Source organism: Colias philodice, chromosome 27 (genome assembly GCF_061535455.1).
Source record: "Colias philodice isolate Cphi_HAF_F1 chromosome 27, ilColPhil1 Martin Lab GWU primary, whole genome shotgun sequence".
Classification (NCBI taxonomy): domain Eukaryota; kingdom Metazoa; phylum Arthropoda; class Insecta; order Lepidoptera; family Pieridae; genus Colias; species Colias philodice.
In genome coordinates this window covers 448,839-473,444 of record NC_143112.1, presented here as the reverse complement: position 1 = coordinate 473,444, position 24,606 = coordinate 448,839, and the positions used below count along the sequence as shown (strand labels likewise).

At 35.8% G+C, this 24,606-nt stretch overlaps 2 protein-coding genes across 3 annotated transcripts; one reads left to right on the top strand and one right to left on the bottom strand.

Moving 5' to 3' along the window:
* The first annotated feature begins 45 nt into the window (after positions 1-45).
* On the top strand, positions 46-23,616 carry Opa1 (Opa1 mitochondrial dynamin like GTPase). 2 transcript variants are annotated; one of them, XM_089711747.1, is made up of 21 exons: positions 46-337; positions 412-631; positions 1,727-1,862; positions 2,432-2,548; positions 3,543-3,635; positions 4,046-4,197; positions 9,433-9,614; positions 10,494-10,604; positions 11,768-11,897; positions 12,320-12,418; positions 12,719-12,850; positions 13,131-13,276; positions 13,900-14,061; positions 15,825-16,018; positions 17,153-17,367; positions 17,948-18,089; positions 19,734-19,947; positions 20,620-20,701; positions 21,300-21,434; positions 21,945-22,014; positions 22,543-23,616. In XM_089711747.1, exons 1-21 carry the CDS (start codon positions 309-311, stop codon positions 22,605-22,607), a joined length of 2,826 nt encoding a protein of 941 aa, XP_089567873.1. In that variant the 5' UTR covers positions 46-308; the 3' UTR covers positions 22,608-23,616. The 2 variants fall into 2 exon arrangements, with proteins under 2 accessions (XP_089567873.1, XP_089567872.1); XM_089711746.1 differs by having other exon boundaries at positions 2,402-2,548.
* LOC149476437 (uncharacterized) lies at positions 4,755-8,433 on the bottom strand. The gene is made up of 3 exons (XM_089711954.1): positions 7,272-8,433; positions 6,464-6,689; positions 4,755-5,302 (listed from the first exon to the last, which is right to left on the bottom strand). The coding sequence occupies exons 1-3, from the start codon at positions 8,274-8,276 to the stop codon at positions 4,755-4,757; spliced, it is 1,779 nt and encodes a 592-aa protein (XP_089568080.1). The 5' UTR covers positions 8,277-8,433.
* Positions 23,617-24,606: the final 990 nt, after the last annotated feature.

Genomic DNA, 24,606 nt, shown 5'->3' with positions numbered 1-24,606 from the left:
AAAACTAATGTAAAATGAAACGTAATTGTAAAAAATGGACCTTGATTGAAGTCACCCTGCATTCTGTCAAATTTTCAAAATATGAAGTGATCATTTGTGATTTTTATGTTGATTGTGTAATATATTTGCTTTAATAATAGTTTAATTTTATAAACCAACTGCTGTGTGGTGATATTATTTGATTATATTGTAAACCGGCATCGGTTATGAACTAGCGGCATTGAAAATTTTGTTGAAAAACCTTATTGGTTATTATGTTTTAGAAATATTATTAAACTGTGATTAAAAGCAAAAGAACAACTCCAATAATGTCGAGAATACTAAACCATCGGATAAGGTATAATTAGCTTTTATTCTATTATGAAATGATTATGAGAACATCGTATTTTAAACAATATAACCTTTCTTCAGATCATCATTCAAGAAGCAATCATGGTCATGTGTTGACAAGAGGGCTGTAGCATTTTCAATATGGACAGGCCGTAGTGTACTCCTTCACAAGCCGCTAGACAGCTATCAGATTCCAAGAAGGAAATATGGTATGCTGATTGCCAGAGCTGTGAGAGGCGTGTTGAAAATTAGATATTTACTTCTTGGAGGTGCTGTTGGCGGCGGCATGACGTTAAACAAGGTAACATACACTTTATTAATGCTTACGACATAGGTATTATCTATCAATTCAAATTTAATAAAATTTTTTGATAAGTTTATGTTAAACAGAATATTTTTTTTTTGTACAACTACCTTTTTCAAGTAAGATTGTAAGTACAGTCAAAACCGTTTATGGCGACATCGTTTAGAACAACATACCAGTTAAATTGACCAAAATCAAAGGTCCTGGCTGAATGTTATATGACCGCCTTATCGAAAACATTGGTTTTTACTACATTGTTTACTACCACATACCGCATTTAGCGACCACATTTGGTTAATATATTCGGAGTATTATATCTGTAGAACGACCGGCTCAGCTGTATTGTAAACAATTTGAATAGGAAACTGTATCCACATCTGGCACGGTATAATAGTCAATGGCTATTATCGTAAAAGTAATCAAAGTTTAGGGTCTTTTGTAATTCTTAGAAACAAAGCACATGCATGTAGTAGCCTGAAGGCCTGCTTCGTCATATCTCTTAAGTCAGTTTGTTACTTATCTTTACACAAGGCACACCAAAACATATTGTGAAAATTGTAACATGTTGTAAAAAAGAAAACAAATCAATATCAAAGAAAAATTGTTTATTATTTCAAAGCTACCTGGCAAAAGAATATAGTGTATCACACTCGACAATTTTAACTGTTTGGAAAGAAAGGGAGAAAATTCAAATCCGGTTGTTACAACTATCGGTTTTTACGACTCAATATGAGTAGTCCCTTCGATGTTGTTATAACAGATTTTGACTGTAATTAATTTTTTTTATCAATACTTAAGTCATATTTATAACTCAACAGTAAAACTCACTATTATATTATTATCTAATAAGTTACATTATAGTAAAATAATTAGCAAATAAAAAAATGTTGTGTGGTTTTATGAAACCACGGTAAAAGTGAAACTGTTCGAACGGTTCCGAACACTGCTTTGTGTAGCGCATGTCGCGTGACGGTCGGCTGCCGAGTAGGTATACCTACTCGGCAGCCGCGATACACGCGACATGCGCTACACAGACTAAAAAGTTTGAGACGATGTAATAAAAGTTTCACTTTAAAATCAACATAATTCCAGAAATATGCAGAATGGAAAGACGGTCTACCAGACATGGGTTGGCTGAATGATTTGTTACCAGATAATGATCAATGGGAAAAATTCACAACAACCCTTATTGATGCTAAGGACAAAATTGGTGATAATTTCCAAATTGGTGAGTATCTATTATCTTTGATAGTCTAGATTATTTGATTGTAAAAGTACTAATTATTTTATAAATAAATGATATGTTTTTATTTATGTTATTTCTGTAGTTTCATTTATTACATTTTAATTTAGAAAAATAAACATGCCATGTTCATTAAGCATTGTGTTTCACTGTATAGTGACTACTTATTTACCATCTTTATACACAGAACACAGGAATTATTTGCTATATTTTTATCTTATTTTATATTTTAATCATAGATGTTTTTTCCATAAAAGATACATGAATCTTTTCTTATAATCTTACTCTACTAATTTTAATGCTTTATAATGAAACTTCACCGCGGTTTTACCCGCGTCTCTCCGCAACGGTTTGTCTTAGTGTGATGATATATAGCCAATAGCCTTCCTCGATAAATGGGCTCAATAGTTCCTGAGATTAGTGCATTCAAACAAACTTTACAATATTAGTATAGATTAACAAATCGCTCATACAAAACATGAGTGAAACTTAGCGAGCCACCTCTCACTGTGGTGCAACACTAGGTGCGCCACTGACGCTGTCGATACACGCAGATCCGAGGCTCCGGGACGCAGGGCTCGCTAGGGCTGCCGAGTTAAAGGAGTGGCTCGCACAGAGGTATGAGGACGCGGTGGCTGCGGCAGCTGTTAATAACGCTACTAGTCATATCGGTGAGTTTATTTTGATACTAGCTTTCCGCCCGCGGCTTCGCCCGCGTTTTAAAAGGAAAACCCGCATAGTTCCCGTTCCCGTGGGATTTACGGGATAAAACCTATCCTATGTGTTAATCCAAGTTACCCTCTATATGTGTGCTAAATGTCATTGTAATCGGTTCAGTAGTTTTTACGTGAAAGAGTAACAAACATCCATACATCCATACTTACAAACTTTCGCCTTTATAATAGTACTAGATTTCCGCCCGCGGCTTCGCCCGCGTTTGCAAAGGAAATCCCGCATAGTTCCCGTTCCAGTGGGATTTCCGGGATAAAAACTATCCTATGTGTTAATCCAAGTTACCCTCTATATGTGTGCTAAATTTCATTGTAATCGGTTCAGTAGTTTTTACGTGAAAGAGTAACAAACATCCATACATCCTTACAAACTTTCGCCTTTATAATATATATTAGATATTAGATATTAGATTAAGATTTAGTTTGGTTTTACAAGTAATATTGGTTAAATTTGTTATTTATTACTGTACCGTTTTGGTACATATGTTTTGTTGTGATTTATAGTATTTGTATGGTAAATGTTGTGTTTATGTCGCAGTCATCTGGTTGAATATGCAATTTGATAGAATGACTAGGACGTTCATTGAATGACTAAAGGACAATTTGTCAAGTTGTTTAATGTAACGTTCAACGTCTTGACTAAACGTTATTTAGCATAGTGGTTGGTTTGGATATGTTAGGTTAGTTCGTTGTATTTTTAACTGCGGTCAAAGGCTCGCAATCGTCTTCTTGTGGACGTTTAGAAAAATAAATTCTGTCGTCATTCAATGAACACGCTAGTCATTCAACAATATGCCAGTCATTCAATATTATGCCGATTGTTATATCCGCTCAGTTCACAGGGCTACTTTACAATCCCCTAACTAGTTTGACGTGGAGTGTATTTGACTTAGAGAAAATTATTAATATTATTTCGTTCAAAATATTTTTCCAGAACCGGCACCAAAGATAGTCAACAACCTACAGAGTAGACCGGCGCCGATGTCTGCGTCAGCTAAATCAAGCGCAGAAGATACCGCTGCTTATGGTATGTTAAATTTTCAAGTGATTTTCGATTTTGCTTATTTATGATCCTTCGAGCCGGAACATATAAACAGACATTTCTCAAAAGTAATTCTTTCGATCAAAGAGCGTAAAATATAAAAAAAGACGCGTGGCACTCGGGGACTGCCGCGGTAAAGCTATTGCATGCTATGCCTTCAAGCCACACCTCTGTGTCCGTGGGAGTGGGGAGCGTGAGGTTTTTTCGTTACGGAATTTCTGGATTCGGTCCCCGCGCTCAAGGCCCGCGATAGAAGCTATACAATAGCTTAACAAAGCCTTTTACAAATAAAAGACTTTAAACGCGATTTATTCATTAATAGTGGCTTATTTTTCATCCTTTCATGTTTTTTTTCTTCCCGATTTAACAATAAACTCGTCTACAAATACTCCCAGAACGTCGAGTCCACGCCCTCCAAGAGGAAGTGTTATCCCTACAAGCTCGATACCAGCGCGAGTTGCAGCGGCTCGAGCAGGAGAACAGAGAGCTGCGGCAGCAGAACATGCTGCTGCGGCAGGGGAGACAGCCGTCTGTTAAGAAAATGAAGGTATGTAAAAAAATTGGTTGTTTGTAAAGTAGGATTACGATCGAGATGTTTACGTGATAACGTTTTATTGGTGGCAGCGCTCGAGATGAGACGGGAGATCGGTCCGTCTCTCTCTCGTTATACCTGCGATCGCGCTCGTGAGGTTTTGGTGGACAAGTTTCTGAACATGTCACCCGACTAAAACGATTTTCAAAAGTCTTCTATAACTAGCGTTTAATCCTCGAATATGTATTCTGGAGTTTGTTAAATATGAAAGGGACGTCAATGAAACACGCTAGATCAATGCAAACTGTTTTTTAATAAAGATTTCTGCCTACCTACACATACATGATATTTTATGACATTGCATACATAACACTTTTCCCTTCTTAATTAAACAACATTCAATAAGTCTGATTCACACTTAAAGTTAGCAAAACAACATTTTATACTGTTATAACATAAAAAGTGTTCTATTAGTCATACCTATTGTTTATAGTAATGACGTATAAAAACATTCACCCCACACTAAAAATAGCACAATTACACGTAACTGACAATATAATATTACATATAGTTTACATCCGTTTAAGTTTTCGTATACAGCGCAATGCAGCTTTCCTACGTATACGCTCATGCTGTACTGGTGATTTCGGTGAAGCGGCCAGGTCCCGCCGCTCCCCGTCACCCTCCACATCATCCACCCCTTCCTGCCCTTGCGAGCCCAAACTACACGCTTCATCCTCAACACTATTACCTCCTCCCTCTTTCCTCTCATAACTCTCACTATCCGATGGTGACGACACGGCCTGACTTAACGAAAAACGCGATTTTCTAGTAAGTAATTGATCGATATGCCGCTTGTGCTTCCGCCCGTCGCTCGTTTGAACTTTATATGATACGGGACTAAGGCTATCAGTGATAATCCCGTCGACCCACTTACTATTATTCTTTGAATAATCTCGCATGACTATTCGATCACCTTCTTTAGCAATTCGCAAAGGCGTTGGTCGACGTTGCTCTTCCACTATCTGAGCGGCGCGCACTCGTTCAGCCGTATCGGGTCGCATCAAATCAAGACGCCCACGCAAACGTCTCCCTAACAAAGACACTGCAGGTTCGACTCCTGTCGTGCATTGTTCCGTATTTCTATACGAAAATAAAAACCGAGTAAGCGCAACGCTAGCATCAGTTCTATCTACCTGTGCTTTTTTAAGTACTGATTTTATAGAACGCACCGCATTTTCAGCGGCTCCGTTACTAGAGGGATGATAAGGTGCGATTAACGTATGTTTAATTCCATTTCGTTGTAAATAGTTTGCAAACTCCGATGACGAAAATGGAGGCCCGTTATCACTTATTAATCTTTTAGGTAACCCGAAACGTGCAAACCATTGTCTTAAACAATTTATCACTAAACGCGCGGACGTCGAGCTTACCTTTTCTACTTCTATCCACTTTGAATGAGCGTCAATCAAAATTAAGTAATAATCATGATTAAAGGGACCCAAAAAATCAATATGTACTCGCGACCATGGTTCGCTCGGCCAGGGCCACGAGTGCACGGGCGCAGCACGCGGCGCCGCCCGCGTCTCGCGGCAAGCGGCACACTCACGGGCCATGCATTCTATATCACTATCTATGTTATCCCACCACACATAATTACGAGCAATCTGTTTCATTTTTATTATACCCGGATGTCCATCATGAATTTCTTTTAAAACGATTTCTCTTAAAGACCTAGGAACGATAATTCTATAACCCCAAACGATGCAGCCTTGGTCTATATGCAGACTTTCTTTACGATTAGAATAACATAATTCTATTTTATTTAATTCGCTTTTAGGTGGCCAACCGTATAGTATAAACCCATAAATCTTGCTTAGCAAAGAATCTTTAGCCGTCTCAATTTTAATATCTTTAAAATTAATCGGAAAATTATCTTGTGCAAAATTAAGATAACTACATTCTTCACTTCTTAAATTGCAATCTATAAATTTAAGAGGAAGACGCGAAAGAGTATCAGCAAAACAATTATTTTTTGATGACACAAATTCTATATCGAAATCATAGGCTGCCAGCTTAACGGCATAACGTTGCAAACGACTAGCCGCGGTCATCGGAATTCCTTTATTCTTTCCAAAAATATAGCTTAAGGGACGGTGATCGCTTCGCAGAGTGAATTTCCTCCCGTACAAATATTGGTGATGCTTCGTGACCCCAAAAACGATCGCCAAAGCTTCTTTATCTAATTGTGAATAATTAGTCTCTGCCGAATTTAACGTACGACTCGCCGCGCACAGCAGCCGCTCCGCGCCGGCCGCGTCGCGCTGCGTCAACACCGCGCCCACCCCGTACGCGCTGCTATCCACTGAAAGGATCAACGCACGCTTAGGATCGTAATGCGCGAGCACAGGAGAACTACTCAGCACCTTTTTAATTTTTGCAAATGCCCTATCACACATATCCGTCCATTCCCATGTAACATTCTTTTTTAATAAATCATACAGTGGCTTAAGTATATCGCTCATGTTTATACAAAATTTAGAATAAAAGTTCACTAGACCCATAAAACTTTTAAGTTGCGTTATATTAGTAGGACGGGGCGCTCCCACAATTGCATCTATTTTCGTCTTATCCGTATGTAGACCGAATTTATTTATTTTATATCCTAAATAAGTTACACTGTCTTGAAAAAATCGACATTTAGAAAAATTTATTCTTAACCCGTTTTCTTGCAATCTTTGTAGGACCGCCCTTAAATTTTTTAAATGTGTTAATTTGTCCTTACCAGTGACACAAATGTCATCCGCAAACACAGCCGTAGAAGGCAACCCACTTAATGTTTCTTCCATAATTTTTTGGAAATTTTCAGGTATACATTTAATACCGAATGGAACACGCTTATAAACAAAAGTACCAATGTGAGTCGTGATTGCCGTCATCGGTTGTGAATCCTCATGTAAAATACATTGTTGAAATGCATTTGATAAATCTAATTTTGTATATTGTTCACCTCCCCCCAATACAGCAAACAAATCTTCGATACGAGGGAGTGGGTAATGAAAATCCTTTAACAATGGATTTATAGTTACCTTATAATCACCACACAATCTTATCGTACCGTTCGGTTTAACAACAGGTACAATCGGTGTGCCATAGTCTGATCTCTCAACTTTATAAATGACACCCATCCGTTGCAGTTTTTCTAGTTCTTGCTCGACAGGTTTACGAAGCGCAAGAGGTAATGGACGCGATTTAACAAATATAGGCGTATTGTCATTTAAATACAATTTAAATTTTGATTTAAACGTTCCTAACCCGTCTGCAAATACTTTAGGAAATTCATTACGTAAAGAAACTGCAACGGATTCGCTATCGCACATGTTATAATTATAATTTTTAAACCGACACTTGCCCTCTGCATGACCCGATTTACCACAGCGCGCACATATCCGCTGCCCGGTGAGCGCGCGTGCGGCCCCGCTCGGCCCAGCGCCGGCGCCGCGCGGCCCCGCGCCTGCGATGCGATGCAAGCCGTCGTCCGCGAGCGGCGCGGAGCGGCCCGCCAGCGCGCCCGGAGCGCACGCCGTCGCCGCATGCCGTTCCGCCGCCTCCAAAGCCAAAGCCAACTCCACCGCTCTCTTGTAGTTAATACTCCTTTCCGCAAATATTCTTGATCTCATGTCTTCATTGCACAGACCCGAAACGAACTGATCGCGTAAATTATTCTCCAAACATAAACCAAAGTTGCACGTTTTAGCAAGATGTTTTAGTGCTTGCAAATATTCTCGCACACTCTCCCCTTGACGCTGAATTCTTTGTCGGAACACGTGTCTTTCTGCTATTTCTGAGCGATCAGGTTCGAGATGATCTTTCACCAACTTGATTAAATCGTCGTAACCTTTCGACTCGGGAGTATTGGGTGAACACAAATCACACATCAGTTCGTAACACTCGGCGCCGACCACGGTAACCAACATGGCTACTCTCAAAGAATCGTCGATACTATTTAAACTTATAAATTGGTTCACACGACGAACATAAGCGTCCCAATTGTTACTGTTAATATTATAGGGTTCTATATGACCGATAGGCATTTTTGTTACTGAATAGTTTAAACGCGTGATGGTAAAAATTCCTCGTCGCCAATGTTAAATATGAAAGGGACGTCAATGAAACACGCTAGATCAATGCAAACTGTTTTTTAATAAAGATTTCTGCCTACCTACACATACATGATATTTTATGACATTGCATACATAACAGAGTTAAAAAATCTTCTTTTTCTAGCGTTCTGTATTACATTTTTTAGGATTTAAATATCTTCTTTATCTATTCATCATCTATTACACATTCCAGACTTCCCTTATCGATTACATATTCCAGATTTAAAAAAAAATCTTCTTGTTCCAATATAACTTCATCAATTACATATTTCAAACTCAAAAAATCCTCTTTTCCATTGCTCCTTCAGCAGTTACAAATATTACAATAAAAAAATTGGTTTTTCATTGCTTGTATTGTTGAATTGTATTGTATTAGCCTATTGTGAATACGCTATTGTAGACCAGTCCTTTGTTTATTTATTTTTTTAATTTTTTATTTATAACACTTTACTATGCTAGTTATACAAATTACTTAAAACTAAAACTTACAGCTAAACTAGCACAGAGGGCGGCCTTATCACTAAAGAGTGATCTCTTCTTTATGTTTACTTCTTTGTTTATGTTTTTAAACGAATTATATTTCCCGCAGCCGGAGGCCCCAAAAGAAAACCAGATTTACTTTATAAACTACATTTAATTATAATAATTATTACAATGTGTCCTGCTCGATGCAAGACCTAAAAATTAATGAATATAATACTAATTGAATTTAAAAGGAAAACTTAAAATTACGTTGCGCCAATGGAATCTGCTACGTTCGTACAACACGTTCCCGTGAGAACCGTCGACGCAGCAATGTCTTAGGGATCCGTTGGCGTAACTCACGCTTTATATTAGCTTTACCTGTATGTTTGTTTGTTTGTAACCGACTTCTTTGGGCGCGATTTTGACCCACTTTAAACGGCCAGATTTCGTTCAAACTTTGTAGATTTATTGAGGACCGATGACAATACACTAATTTGATAAAATTTTCTATTTTTTAGTTCGGTTTTCTATAAAAAGCGTGTTTTTTAGTTTTTTTTAACTATTATTATTTCATTAAAGAATTTTATTTGGTTTATTTATTTACCCTAAAATCATTTTCCAGCGTTCCCTCATCGACATGTACTCTGCAGTACTCGACGAGTTAGCCGACTGGGACTCGGGTGAAGCCGGTCGTCTGCCCCGAGTGGTGGTGGTCGGGGACCAGTCAGCTGGCAAGACATCCGTGTTGGAGATGCTGGCTCAGGCCAGGATCTTTCCACGAGGTGCAGGGGAGATGTGTACCAGGTATCAAAATAAAAAAAAATTGGTTGTCTGTAAAGTCGGTTTACTGACGATAGTTGAACGTGACAACGTCCGATTGTGCTTCTTTGTCGCTCGTTCCGCGCTCTCGCTTGCACTTCAAGCATTACATGGAACGCCTCAGAGCGAGGTAACGCCGCATGAGTCATGTTTTTTCGTGTGTGCAGCCGGCTATCGAATTATAAGACGTTGTCACGTCAAAAGATTAAAATTGTTTATTTGGAACAATAAAACACAACATTACAAAAACTTTATGAAACAATGGAACCCATAAAAGCTTAAATAAGCTGCGGCACAGGTGCCAAAAAGTATGTAAAGTTATGTCGTATAGATCGCGGTAAGAAGAGTTATTGTTGTGTGTTCGTGAAATAAATAAATTGTTACTGTATTAATGTTGATAGGTTTTATTATTTGAATTTCGATAAAAAAATTCTTTAAAAAAATTTTTAATCATAGCTAATTTAATTTTGTTAATAGATCGTTTAAAATTTGTTAGCAAACTTTTTAGTAATGATACATAATAAAGTTGAGAATTAACTAAACTTCACCACTCAAAATAAGGTCTGCCAATAATTATAAGACTTTTTGTAGGTCTAAAGGAAACTTATCGTACAACTTCATTAGACAATTAACTTTTAAATAATCTAAATTTAATTTTGTATCACTGCATAGAATAAAACAAAGTCGCTTTCTCCGTCCCTATGTCGCTTTGTATGCTTAAATCTTTAAAACTACGCAATGGATTTAGATGCGGTTTTTTTTAATAGACAAAGTGATTCAAGAGGAAGGTTTTAGTACATAATTTATAAGGTTGTAGACAAAGCGGGCGTTATGCTAGTAATAATATAAATGAGCTTTTTTCAGAGCACCAGTAAAAGTGACATTATCAGAAGGCCCCTACCACGTGGCGCAATTCAACGACTCGTCACGAGAATTTGATCTCAACAAGGAATCTGATCTGGCTGATTTACGGAAGTAAGTTAAATATTATTATTTACTATGCATTTGAATAAATTCATGAATATAACAGTTTTAACATTATATTTATAAATTGGACCAAGAATGGAACCCTGTAGGTACCAATGATGTTTAAAAAGTTGCAACTAGCTTTTTATTTTAATTCTTATATCAAAAGTGATGTTCAAAGCTACATTTGTTTAAATTTATGTTACAGTTAAATTTTAAAAACCGATATTCATAAATATAGAAGGAATTTTTCAGGAATCTCTTTGTATAGATTGCCAAATGCTTAATAGAAAACAAAATCTATTTTATAGACATTATAATTGTTAAGTTTTCGAAGCGTCGTTACAATTGGTCTTATCAATACTTTTCTTTTTTTTAATGATTTGAATTATGTACAACATAATGACGATAATATTTATAAAGATGAATTTGAGAAAGTTTATACCGATAAGTTTGGTATTGATCATGATGTTTGATAATATTGTGAATGCTACTGGCAATACTCATGTTTAGAAAAACACTAAATTGGCAACATTCGAAAATTTAGCTACTTGTTTTTTTAAGTTTGAGACGCATTGAGAGTTAAATTGCAAGGTCGCGTTAGGGCTATACTGTTGTTTATATCTTTGAATCTTGCTAAAGAAGTTTTCTGACACGTGTGCTCGGTACACACGCTCTTTTTTAATAGATAGAGTGACTGAAGGGGAAGGTTTTAGTTTATAATTTACTAGCTGTGCTCTGCGGTTTTACCCGCAGTGCTCCGCGAGATGATATAATATAGACTATAGCCTTCCTCGATAAATGGACTATCTAAAACCGAAAGAATTTTTCAAATCGGACAAGTAGTTCCTGAGATTAGCGCGTTACAAACAAACTCTTCAGTTTTATAATATTAGTAAAGTATAGATGGGGATAATATTCAGAAAGATAAAAATGATAATAAAAAGACGGGTTGCACTGGGGGAGTGCCGGCAGAAGTGAAAACTTTATTATTAACGTTCAGCATGTTTGATATTTTGGAATGGTATCCGTCTTACGCATGGAATATAAGGGCTAAAAAAAAATTCGTCTTACGCTTTTTCGATCAGGCCACGTGTCCTGACGCGAGTTTAAGATTTTATACTCAACGCCGCTAAAAAAGTTTTCACTTCAATAAACAAACGCGTGTGTAGGGAGGTGGAGCTGCGCATGCGCAACAGCGTGCGCGGGGGACGCACGGTGTCCACGCAACAGATCGCCATGTCGGTCAAGGGGCCCGGCATCCCGCGCATGGTGCTCGTCGACCTGCCCGGCGTTATATCCGTGAGTAGCGTGACGTCACGTCACATGTGACGTCACTAGGGTAGTGTAGATAAAGTGTGGTGAAGGAATTTTCAAAATATTCAGTTGACATTTATTTATTTGACACCAAAATAAAAATACAATAAAAATAAATACAAAAAAAACAGGCTACAGTAAAAATTTAACATTACAATTATGCGAAATTGGGCTTTTGAAATAATTTCAAACTTGCAAGCTATTCGATACTTTATTTTGTGACTGTTTTGTGAATTAATTATAATAGTTATAATGAAATTGTTCAGCATATTCATTTCACAGCAATTTTCAAGAACACAACTACAACATATAATAAATTGTATCCATAAAATTTCACCCAGTAAATGTAACAAAACTTAATAACTTGATAATGTATTATAATACAATAATAATTATATCATTTGCAGACGCAAACAGTAGACATGGCGGCGGACACGCGTGAGGCGATCAAGCAAATGACGAAACAATACATGGACAATCCAAATGCTATAATATTGTGTATACAGGTAAGAAAAATCTTAGTCATAATGAATTTATCATGAAAACTAACGAACCATCTCAAACAATATAAAAATTTCAAAACTATGTTTCTATTTAAAGTAATTTTGGTAATAGAAATACAAATTACGCTCCATACAACGATATTTCTAATAGCAAATGTAACAGGTGATAGAGAGACGAATTAAAATAATTTTGTGTATGAGACTGTGTCACTACACTACAAATTGTTGATAATTTTGAATTAACAAAAATTTTGCTAAAACATTTCATGAAAACATGTTTTTTTTTTTTAATAATACACATAGGATGGATCAGTAGACGCGGAGCGAAGCAATGTGACAGATCTAGTGTCGTCGTGTGACCCGCAAGGAAAGAGGACTATCTTTGTACTGACTAAAGTCGATTTAGCTGAAGAAAATCTCGCAAATCCGAATCGAGTAAGTAACCAAATATATGAAGATGTTTAATTAATTTTGTTGATATTTATTGTTTCTTATGATGTTAATAAAGTATTATAAAATATTGAATCTAAATTTCATGTTTCACAGCGTTTTGTTTACGTATTAAAATGCTATTTCATTTACATATATATTAAATAGCATCGGGCATACTATTGATCCTTGTGGCACTCCCAACCATATTTATAACTTATTTCCTTCATATTTCACTTCAAAATTTTATTTAAACTTTACAATTATGTTTTTAATGTTTTCTTAGATTCGACGTATCCTAGAAGGTAAATTATTCCCGATGAAGGCTCTCGGTTACTACGCGGTGGTGACTGGACGGAGTCGAAAGGATGACTCGATTCAGAGTATAAGGGAATATGAAGAGAGATTCTTTAGGTCTTCCAAGTTGTTCAAGTGAGTTTAAATTTGTTATTTTTAATTGGTTGATGGTGTTTTTAATTAATTTCGAACTTTGATGTTTTATTAATATTTAGCACTCTGTAATCTGCTTTTACTTTATTTTATTAGTTTTTGTCTACATTAAAAATTGTTATTTTGATATTTCCTGAGATGACATTTTTTAGCATATTTTTTTTTTGTGTTGTTCCTAGAAAAGGAGTCTTCCTTAATTAGATTGTAATTCTTATGTTTTCAGCGACAGCATTGTATAATGCTTTATCTTTCTGTAATTTTCCTCAAAATACCACCGTACTTTCAATTATATTGCCATTCATATGATTTTTACGAACGTTTTCGTGTTGGCTCTATTCTATTTGAACTTTTTGTCGAAAAGGGCTTTTATATCTTTAACTAGCTTCCGCCCACGACTTTGTACGTGCATCCCCGAAAGTTCCCGAAAGAATTTCGGGAAATCCTTTCTTAGCAGATGCTTACATCCTAACATCTACCTGCATGCCAAATTTCAGCCCGATACGTCCAGTGGTTTGGGCTGTGCGTTGATAGATCACTATATCAGTCACCTTTGAGTTTTATATATATAGATTAAATAATTAAATTGTTATTTCCGTGTTTTCCAGGGACGGCATGGTAGCCGCTGGTCAAGTGACAACTCGTAACTTAGCATTGGGCGTTGCCGAGTGTTTCTGGCGCATGGTGCGTGACTCAGTTGAACAGCAGGCGGACGCTTTTAAGGCGATGCGTTTTAATTTAGAGACTGAGTGGAAGAACACGTTCCCGAGGTGAATACATACATATACATAACAACAGGTTATGGCTGAAAAACAGCGGTGAAAGCATTATTGTATACTAGTGGTCCGCCTCGGCTTCGCTCGTGGTACATATTTCGCAATAAAAGGTAGCCTATGTCCTTTCTCGGGTATCAAAATACATATCTCCATACCAAATTGCAAATCTCATGCAAATTGGTTCAGTAGTTTAGGCGTGATTGAGTAACAGACAGACAGACAGAGTTACTTTCGCATTTATAATATTAGTATGGATTGTTTGTTTGTTTGACGTTTACAATGACGTGTTTCACATACAATTTTTTTAAGTGAAACTTCTTTAGGCGCGTCGATTAAAACTTTAAAAGCATGGCAGGATTTTGGTATGGCGCTTACCAGGTGACGCTGCTCCGTTGCCCTCTATTGCATAAAAAAAGACGGGTTGCACTCCGGGAGCTGATATTGGTTTTAAAATGTTTGTCGTAGTCCAGGGTAGGTCTCGGTGAGGAAACTAACCAAGAAGGATAGTTCGATTAATTATTTAAAAAAATCTTTAAAAATGTAAAAATTCTGACAATTAGTTGTCGCGATTTCGTCGACTGCTTTAAAAATATTGCGTTGAAATAATATTATAACGTTAAAACTGAAACGGAGACCATGACTCATTCGGTTGAACCAAGCTAAATTGCGTTTTGAAGATTACATCCATTTACACGATGCAATTAGCATAGAGAAGAAGATGCAGAAAATGTTGGGCTATTTAGGTGCTTAGGTGCTATTTTATCGGCGACCTTCACAGGTAGCCCAAGTCATACGCTTGAATATGCGCAAGATGCAATGACATAATAATATGTTCGTCATTATGGTCGCCCTGGATCTTTTCATTACATTTACATGAAATCAATAAATTTGTATACGCCAGGAAAATTTATATACGCCAGGAAAATTTCTATAAGTCAGGAAAATTTCTATAAGCCAGGAAAATTTCTGTACGTCAGGAAAATTTCTATGCGTCGGGAAAATTTCTATAAGCCAGCAAAATTTCTATAAGGCAGGGAAATTTCTATACGTCAGGAAAATTTCTGTACGTTTGGAAAATTTCGATAAGACAGGAAAATTTCGATAAGCCAGGAGAATTTCTATACGTCAGGAAAAATACTACTGAACCGATTACAGTGAAATTTAGCACACATATAGAAGGTAACTTGGATTAACACATAGGGTAAGTTTTATCCCGGAAATCCCACGGGAACGGGAACTATGCGGATTTCCTTTGAAAACGCGGGCGGAGATTTAGTTCTTTTATATTGCTTTTTTAATTTTATGTTCTGGGGCACAATAAAGTATTTTTGTTCGTTTCGTTCGTACGTAAATTGAAATGATATAAATACCAAACACTAATTATGCAACTTGAATTCTTATTATCACGTAATTAATTATTAAAATCGCAAAGCACTTTATAGTAAAAAGTAATACACGTCTATTCTGATTCACTAACGAACGAAGACTCATACGCGGTAAAGCTATTAATAGCTTTACCGCGGCAGTCCCCGAGTGCCACGCGTCCCTTTATCGGTCTCCCCGAGTGCCACGCGTCCCTTTATCGGTCTCCCCGAGTGCCACGCGTCCCTTTATCGGTCTCCCCGAGTGCCACGCGTCCCTGTATCGGTCTCCCCGAGTGGCACGCGCCCCTGTATCGGTCTCCCCGAGTGGCACGCGTCCCTGTATCGGTCTCCCCGAGTGGCACGCGTCCCTGTATCGCTCGCACACGTCCGCAGACAGCGCGAGCTGGACCGCGACGAGCTGTACGAGCGGGCCCGCGCGGAGCTGCTGGACCAGTCGGCGGAGCTGAGCGGCGTGCCCGCGCACGCGTGGGAGCTGCGCCTGCGCGCCGCGCTCTGGGCGGCCGCCGCGGGCAATGTGCTGGGCAGGATATACCTGCCCGCCGCTGCTAACGCGCATCTGGATATAGGTACGTATACCTACGTTTAAAAACAACCAACTTAAAAATAGCTGACTTGCTTTCTATGAAAGGGAGACATACAGATTGCTTTTCTTAAAATAAATTCCGTCTAGCCCCCTTTCATAACGCGCGATAAACGAAGAAATATAAAAAATTACAAACTAGCTGTGCTCCGCGGTTTTACTCGCATTGCTCCGCTCCTGTTGATCTTAGCCTATAGCCTATAGCCTTACTTAACAAATAGGCTATCTAACGCCGTAAAAATTCAGACCAGTAGTTCCTAAGATTAGCGCAAACAAACAAACTCTTTAGCTTCATAATATTAGTATAGATTGTAATAATAATGTGTTATATGGGTAGATGGAGCAAAACAAAAATGGTGATAAAAATGTGGATAGATCTTAAGATACGTTGTTTTTTCGATAATGTTTTGTTTATATGTGTATTTAAATAGATAAATACATGCCCCGTCAAGTGAAATACAAGAATCCGAATAACGGAGGATCCACGCAATTATGCCTCGAACCTTTTGACCTTGATTTTATTAACAGATAGTCGAAAAGTAATGATATAGTTTTATTCATGTAATTCTACTTTTTTTTAGTTCTGTTGGTTTTCATCAATTATGGAATCTTAGATTTTTGTTCCGAAATAAATTTTCATTTTACGCATAAGAATAACATTCCACCATTTTATTGTACTTAGGGCCGATTTTTCAATGCTTGGATAAAACTGATCCGCCCAATAAAGTATTACACGATACTATTAAAATGTCACGTAAACTGTCAAATACGGGCCATTAGAATACGTTTTTAAAATGGTAGTTTTATACATTATTCGACGAATACGTTTTAACCGAGGATTGAAAAATCAGCCCTTATTAAAGTAGTTTTAATTTAACTTATTCGTAACGCACGTTGAACATTGCAGATTGCGTCCTCCATCGATAATAAATTAATTGAGCATTATTTTAAAACACCTGAAGTTTCTACAATAATAATACCATACTTTTATAATAAAGAGAAAAACTGTTGATAGTGAATAGAAATATTTGATCTCAATTCAATTTGATACATAGACGAATTATAGTCTAGATATATTATTTTTATCATCACAATTTCTAATCAAACACCCATTTCCCAGACAAATTCAACACAACAGTCGATATAAAACTCCGGGAATGGGCTGAAAACGAGTTAGCTCAACAATCTATACAAGCCGGTCGCCAGGCGTTACGTGAAGAGTTTACAGAACTAATGTCCCGAGCTGCGGACTCTGATGCTATCTACGAGCCCGTGAAGAAAGCGGCTGTCGATGAAGCATTGAGACGACATAATTGGGAGGAAAGAGCTCAGGATGTAAGTTTTATTGCGGTTTTTATATGGGAAGTATGGTTTAACGTATGTAGATAACATAATTTTTTTGTTTGCAAATTAACCCATTGAGCCCCGAACGGCCAGATCCGACCGCGACACAATAGATTTTCTATTGTGTCTGTGATTCCGGGGCCTGATGGATTAAAAGCCAAATGTTTTAGTTGAAAATTGATTAGAAAACCAAAACACAATAACACTATTTAAAAGTTTGTTGACATGAATAATTCACAAAAATAACATTAATATGAAATTTGACACATGCCATACCCTGTAAATGTCAGTGATAGTTTTTTTTTTTTTTTTTTTTTTTAATTAGGCTAAGGCACATATTTATTCCTCCGTATGTATGACGTCATCATCACATTTATCGTTTTTATTTAATTTCTCTTAAAATAAGCGATTAAAAAATGAAATAATTTTTTTTCTGTAATCGAAAGAGCAAAATAAAGAAACGGTTTTTTTCTTTCATGGCCTTATAAAAAATGAAATGTTGTCAATTACCGTGGTTTTATAAAATCCTACAAAACCATTTTATAACTATATTAATTATCATATTATACAGGTGTTGCGTGTGCTCCAAGTGAACGCGTTACAAGATCGTTGTGTGGGATCTCGCGCCGAGTGGGATGCTGCGGTGGAATTGATGGAATCCGCGCTAACTGAGAGGCTGCAAGTTGTTGAGGCTGAGCTTAAGAGTCTTGTTGGTGAGTTTGAATTTAATGTTTTGCGTGGGAATACATGTATATGCGCTTTATTTTTTTAAATAGTGCGTAGAGTAGCACTTCTTAAGTCCCAAAAGAAGCCTAATTTATTTAATACTTTTAATAATTTTCAGAAATGTGTGGGTTGGACTAAAGCAAAGGGGGCGCAAGGTCATTATAACACCTATTTATTATTGTTTTATCGTAAAGATTACGCTAATATAAGCATGTTTTATAGGAACAACTTTTCTCTACAATCAAAAATGGCCGAGATATTTGCCCTCAAAGATTGATGGTTTTCATTAGGTTAGGTTTGTTAAAAGAAAAACTACACAGAAATAGGAGCCCCGCGAAGCGGGGCTCCGCCGACGCGCATAGAAAAATTTTTTTTTCACTTTTGATCAAAAATTTTCTAAGTCCTTACTTTGCGCCCCCTTTGCTTTAGGCGAACCATAGAGTGATTCAAGAGGAAGGTTTTAGTACATAATTTATTATGTTTTAGACAAAGCGGGCGTAGACGCGGGCGGAAAGCTAGTAAATAATAATAAATACCTAAATAAATATTTAGGGACAATTTTCACGGCACGATCTGATCCCATACTAAGCTTTTCGTTTATGGAGACCAGATAGCTAATAAACATACATACCTATACAATTTTAAATAAATATTTACATAGATAATTAACACCCAGACACAGAGCAAACATCATGTTCATCACACAAATATTTGCCCCGGGTGGGAATCGAACCCACGACCTCTGGCTTGGAAAGCAGGGCCACTATCAACCAAGCCAACCGGCCAGTTAAATTGAATGAATGAATAAATGAAAACGCTTTATTGTACACCATTACAAACAGGAAAAAGACATACATATACAGAAGAGAGACATTCACAAATGGCGGCCTTATGGCATAGTCTTTGTGAACGCGTAAATAATGTTATAGATATTTGTGTTTATTGACGTGCAATAAATAACTAGAAAGAAAAACTCTGCCTATGCGTGTATTAAGCAGAGTTTTCTATTGAGTGCATGCATGAAATAAAGTGTAAACAACAACAACAAACGGTTCTATTTATTTGTTTATTTATCTTTGGGAAACAAACAATACAGTGTTTCTCAAAATTAAAAGACAAAATACTATACATAGTATCGGCACAGTCTCCACTGAAATAAACATTCTTTACATATTAATTAAATTGTACTATTAAATTATTAATTGAAAGCTAACATATATATCGCAAGCATGAGTACAATTTAAAGATCATAAAACAATAAATAATACAATAAACAATAACACCAACAATAATTACAATAAACTTATAACACAATGTTAAAAATGTATTTCTTCCGTTTGAAGAAATACATTTTTAATATTGTGCTATGAGTCTCGTATAAAAATACGATTTAATTTAGTATTTTCTGATGTTTGATTTTACGCGAGTATTATACATTTAGAAATTAAAGACTTTTTAACGGATTTTAAACGCGATTTATTCATTCTATTATTTTCCCGACGTTTCGAACACTTTACAGCGAGCGTGGTCACGGGGAGACTGTCTCCCCGTGACCACGCTATCGCGTTTAAAATCCTTTAAAAAGTCTTTAATTTCTAAACGATTTAATTTGATTTCAATTCCTAAAACAGGTCCAGGTTTCCGCGACCGCTGGTTCCGCTGGGAATACACGAACGAGGAACAATCAAGACGTGCTCAAGTGAAGTCGGAGCTCGAGCAACTGGGCTCAGAGCGACCGGCGCTGGGCTACGACGAGGTGGTGGCCGTGAGGGACAACCTGCGCAGGCGCGGCGTGGAGGTGGACAACGAGTATATACGTGACACCTGGCGCCCGCTGCACTTGAGGTGGGCTTTTTTGGGATTTTTTGTGATTTTTAGGCATTTTTTCAGGATTTTTTGGGTATTTTTTTTTTTAAATTGCCATTTTTTGTGATTTTTTGTACTATAAACACACGATTAAGCAATCTATTGGTAAGTGAAATCGGAGTTGGGCTCAGATAGACCGGCCCTAGGGTATGACGAGGTGTTATACAGTATAATTTATTATTATCTTTATTTATGATTGAATTTTTTTTTTCTAGTCTCTAGTGACTAGTCCAAAATACTGATGAAGAAAGAAGAAATTAATTTATAGCAATTTAGAATATAAGCTATCGATCTAGAGCTTTTTTGTCATAAAACAGTAAATAGTGCTACAGTTTACAACTTTTTGAATAATAATAATTAATATATCTTGAATTATATTATTCATAACTTTAAAAACAAAACTACTTTCTGGCCATAACATCAATTTAACCCATTGACCACCGAGCGGCCCGATCGGGCCGAGACACAATAGATTTTCTATTGTGTCTGTGATCCGAGGACTGACGGATTAATGATCCCACAATTAATATTAATAATCGTAAACTCATCAATCGACTCAGCAAAACGCGAATTACACATTCATTCAAAAAACACAACCTTTTGGCACAGTCGGATAAATAAGGTTTTAATTATACTTTTTTTATATTACAGACAGTTCCTACAACGCGCTTTATCGAGAGCAAGAGATTGTCGCAAGAGTTTCTACCTTTACACACAACAAAACGGCACTGGGGTGAGATTTCATTATTTTTTAATTGGCCTAAGTATATAATATCAAACAGATAAATAAATTAAGTATAGTCTATGTCCGGAATGATATAGTTTTCTAATTGTGAAAGAATTTTCAAAATCGGTTTAGTAGTTTCGGAATTTATTTAGTACAATCACAGGAATTAGGAGTAGTAGGATCTTACGTGCATCTGTAGTCAAATGACGAAATGACGGCTTCAACCGCAATGTTTTTATGTTCAAATAAATAGTAATTAAAATCTGATAAAAAGTGTATTGGTTATTGAAGGGCCGATTTTTCAATGCTTGGATAAAACTTATCCGTCCAATAAAGTATAACACGATGGTATTAAAATGTTACGTAAACTGTCAAATACGGGCAATTAGAATACGTTTTTAAAATGGTAGTTTTATACACTATTCGACGAATAAGTTTTATCCAAGCATTGAAAAATCGGCCCTAAAAGACATAATTAACTATGTTGTTTTCGACAATTCCAGAAATAATGCTGCGAAACGATAATATTTTTTAGTGCTCTAAAAACTGCTTTCTTATTTTTATTGCATAGCAACTCGATAAATTCCATTTTCAACGATTCCAGAAGGAATGCTGCGAAGTGGTAATGTTCTGGCGCGTGCAAAGTGCGCTCCGAACTACTTCCAACGCGCTGCGGCAACAGATCGCCAACCGGGAGGCGGGGAGATTGGATCGAGAGTTACGGGAGGTTTTGGATGAGGTGAGATGGGAAAATTGCCAAAAAAAAATGCAAAAAATGCTGGTTTTTTTAGGGTAGTTTGGAAAAAATATGCAAAAAATGCGGGTAGATTGATATTTTTAGGTTGTTTAGGGGTAATTTGAAGAAACAGAAACGAAAAACATGCTAGTTTATTAGAAATTTGCGGGCAAGGGGGAGGTAGAAATAGGGTTAAAATGAGTGGAAATGTGGAATTTTTCAGTTAAAACTTAATTTAGAAAAAAAATTGTGGGTAGATTGAAATTTTTAGGTTGTTTAGGGGTAATTTGAAGAAACAGAAACGAAAAGAAATTGCGAGTGAACTTTATTAGGATTTTAGACAATAACATAAATGGAGAGTGTATTACTTTATAAGAATTTTAGGTAAATAATATGATAAGAAAATCTACTTACGTACGTTACGCCAATAGATCTCAAACCGTGACAAAACGAAAATTAAAAAAAAATTACTCATATTTCATACGCATTCATTTTCTTTGTATATGTTCACAGATGGCAGCAGATCCAGATTTAAAGAAAAACTTACTGTCCGGTCGACGGGTGGAACTTGCTGAGGAATTAAGTAAGCTTATGTTATGAATAGAAAACTTATGTTTTTAATATTTTAACAACACATTTTGGATTATATTTTATTAATTATTTTTAAATGTAAGTGTAATGAAAGGTGAATTAATAAAAAAGGTATTTTTTGGTATGCAAAACACATTATAAACTATTCGTGGTAGCTTTTGTTACAATTAAGTAGAGAGACAACATTTAAAAATAGGAATAATTTGTAAAAATCGCATATATAATTTAATTAACTAGGAAATTATAATCTCTGCATTTACTGTGATATTAACTACACAGTGCTGATTTTCAGCATTCTATTCAGTATTTCTTTTTGAAGTTTAACTTTTTAAGGCGCATTGAGAGTAAAATTTCAAGGTCGCTTAATGGCAACACCGTCACGTCATGGATAAGGCGACGATTTTGGTATCTTTGAATCTTGCCAAAGAAGTTTCACTTCAGACACGTGTGCTCTTTTTTACGCACTTTTTTAATATTTTATAAATTGTTTTTTTTTACGTATTTATTTTTATTTTTCCAGAGAGAGTAAGACAAGTGCAAGAGAAGTTAGAAGAATTTATAGAAGCGTTAAACAAGGAGAAATAAGAATACTTAATGTTATTAAATTATTTAAATACGCCTTGCATTTCATTATAACATATTTCATTTTGCATTAAATGCTTATATTAATGTACTAGTGTTTAATTATAAGAAAATAAATTTAAGAATTGGTTATGAAGTTTTGTTCCTTTTTTTTTTGTAGTAAACTGATTTGCACCTAGTCACTATCGTCATTTTGATTATAATATCCTAATTAAAATAGTTGATTCTAACAAATTAATTTACTGTTAAAATTCTGTTTATATTTTTGTATACCTTAAAATTATTTATGCATTCACTGTAAACAAAATATGACATTATATTTAAGTGATTGTTGCTTCAATTTTTTTGCAAATTAATTGTATACAGTAAATTATAGGATGTACCTATCTAGGAAAGAATACAAGACGATTTCACAAGTTATGTTTAGCTTATCTATCAGTTTAAATATAAATGGATATGGACTATGGAATTTTCAAAGTGTTGATTAAGCTATCAGGCACATTATCAGGAGGTGAAATTGTCTCTTGAACTTGTAAATATAAATACTAATGAAATGCAAGGTAATTACTTCGACTGTTTGGTCAATAAGTTAGGGTACAGAAAATATATTATAATGTATTGAAAACACATAAAAATAATGTATTTATTATGGCTTGATATGATAGCTGTACAGACATTAATAAATTATAAATAAAATCTCTAATTTTTCATTACTGCAGCTAAGTATGAGATATAAAAAATCAAACGAAATAAAATAAGAAACTTTTAGAAATAAGACAGATAAAATATATCTATATAACACAGAAGTTAAAACTCGGTTTAAAAGCTATTATTAAAAGTGCCCCAATATTAGGGACAAAAATTGCCTCTAATGTTGCCCTGCTTAATTGACCATTTAACAGTATGGTATGTTAGATATAGTGTATCGAATAGGATGCGTGTATGTCGCTATGTATTGTTCTTAACTTAACGTCTTTAAGTTATATTTTTTAATAAAATGTTGCACAAAATATGTTGTTTGTTTTATTTATTTACCACAATTTTACATTATTACTAGATGACTTGGAAAACTTTATCCTGCCTGTTTACTTTGGGATATAAAAAGTTGGCAAACTGTGCTCTGATCTAACGAATATACTTATTAATAACATAAAGTTACATAATTTTATTTTATCCATAAAATTTACCTACATCTTTTACTAATTACATAAAGATAAAATATTTACAACTGTTGTTTATTATACTAATTGCATAAAAAAATCGCAAATAAGTAAGGAGTAAGTATGATAACTATATGACATGTAATTTTTAAGGTTCCGAACCTCAAAAGGAAAAAACGGAACCCTTATAGGATCACTTTGTTGTCTGTCTGTCTGTCTGTCAACACCCTTTTTCTCAGAAATTCGTGGAGGTATAGAGCTGAGATTTATATCGAATACTCCTTTCTACGGTCTCTTGATGCTGTGAAAAAATCAAACGTATAAGCCTACGCAATCAAAAGATACAACTGTAAATTCTGATAATTTTCGCAAATTTCGACGTTCACAAGGGAATCAAAACCTACATTATACTTCCCGTCTAATCTTGCAATTTGGTTAAAGTTAACCAGGAATTTTTAATTAGCTCATATAAAAAAAAATATTTTTAAAAATTTTAAACTTACAACCCTTTTACTCAGCTAAGTATAAGCTGTAATAAAATCAAACTTCTATGTCAACGCAATCAAAAGATACAGCCGTAAATGCTGAAAATTTTCTCAAAATTTCGACATTCACAAGGGAATCAAAACCTACATTATACTTCCCGTCTAATCCTGCAATTTGGTTAAAGAATGTCTTAAAGCACAGTTAAAGGAAAAAATGCTAAAACATACATTTTAGAGTTACAACATAATATAAAGTAGGTTTGTTCGAAGCCCTCGGTGCGCGAGTCCGAAGTTTAATGTAGGTAGGTTTTGATTCCCTTACGAATGTATACGGCTGTATCTTTTGATTGCGTTGGC

Bases quoted from the DNA above. Each gene is read 5' to 3' on its own strand.
- Opa1 (XM_089711746.1), top strand. From the start codon at position 309: ATGTCGAGAATACTAAACCATCGGATAAG. The intron at 632-1,726 runs GTAACATACACT...ACATAATTCCAG, and splicing joins GCGGCATGACGTTAAACAAG to AAATATGCAGAATGGAAAGA. The intron at 19,948-20,619 runs GTGGGCTTTTTT...TTTATATTACAG, and splicing joins TGGCGCCCGCTGCACTTGAG to ACAGTTCCTACAACGCGCTT.
- LOC149476437 (XM_089711954.1), bottom strand. From the start codon at position 8,276: ATGCCTATCGGTCATATAGAACCCTATAATATTAACAGTAACAATTGG. The intron at 6,690-7,271 runs GTAACTATAAAT...GATATACTTAAG, and splicing joins GATTGTGTGGTGATTATAAG to CCACTGTATGATTTATTAAA. The intron at 5,303-6,463 runs GTACGTTAAATT...AATGCACGACAG, and splicing joins GCTGCTGTGCGCGGCGAGTC to GAGTCGAACCTGCAGTGTCT.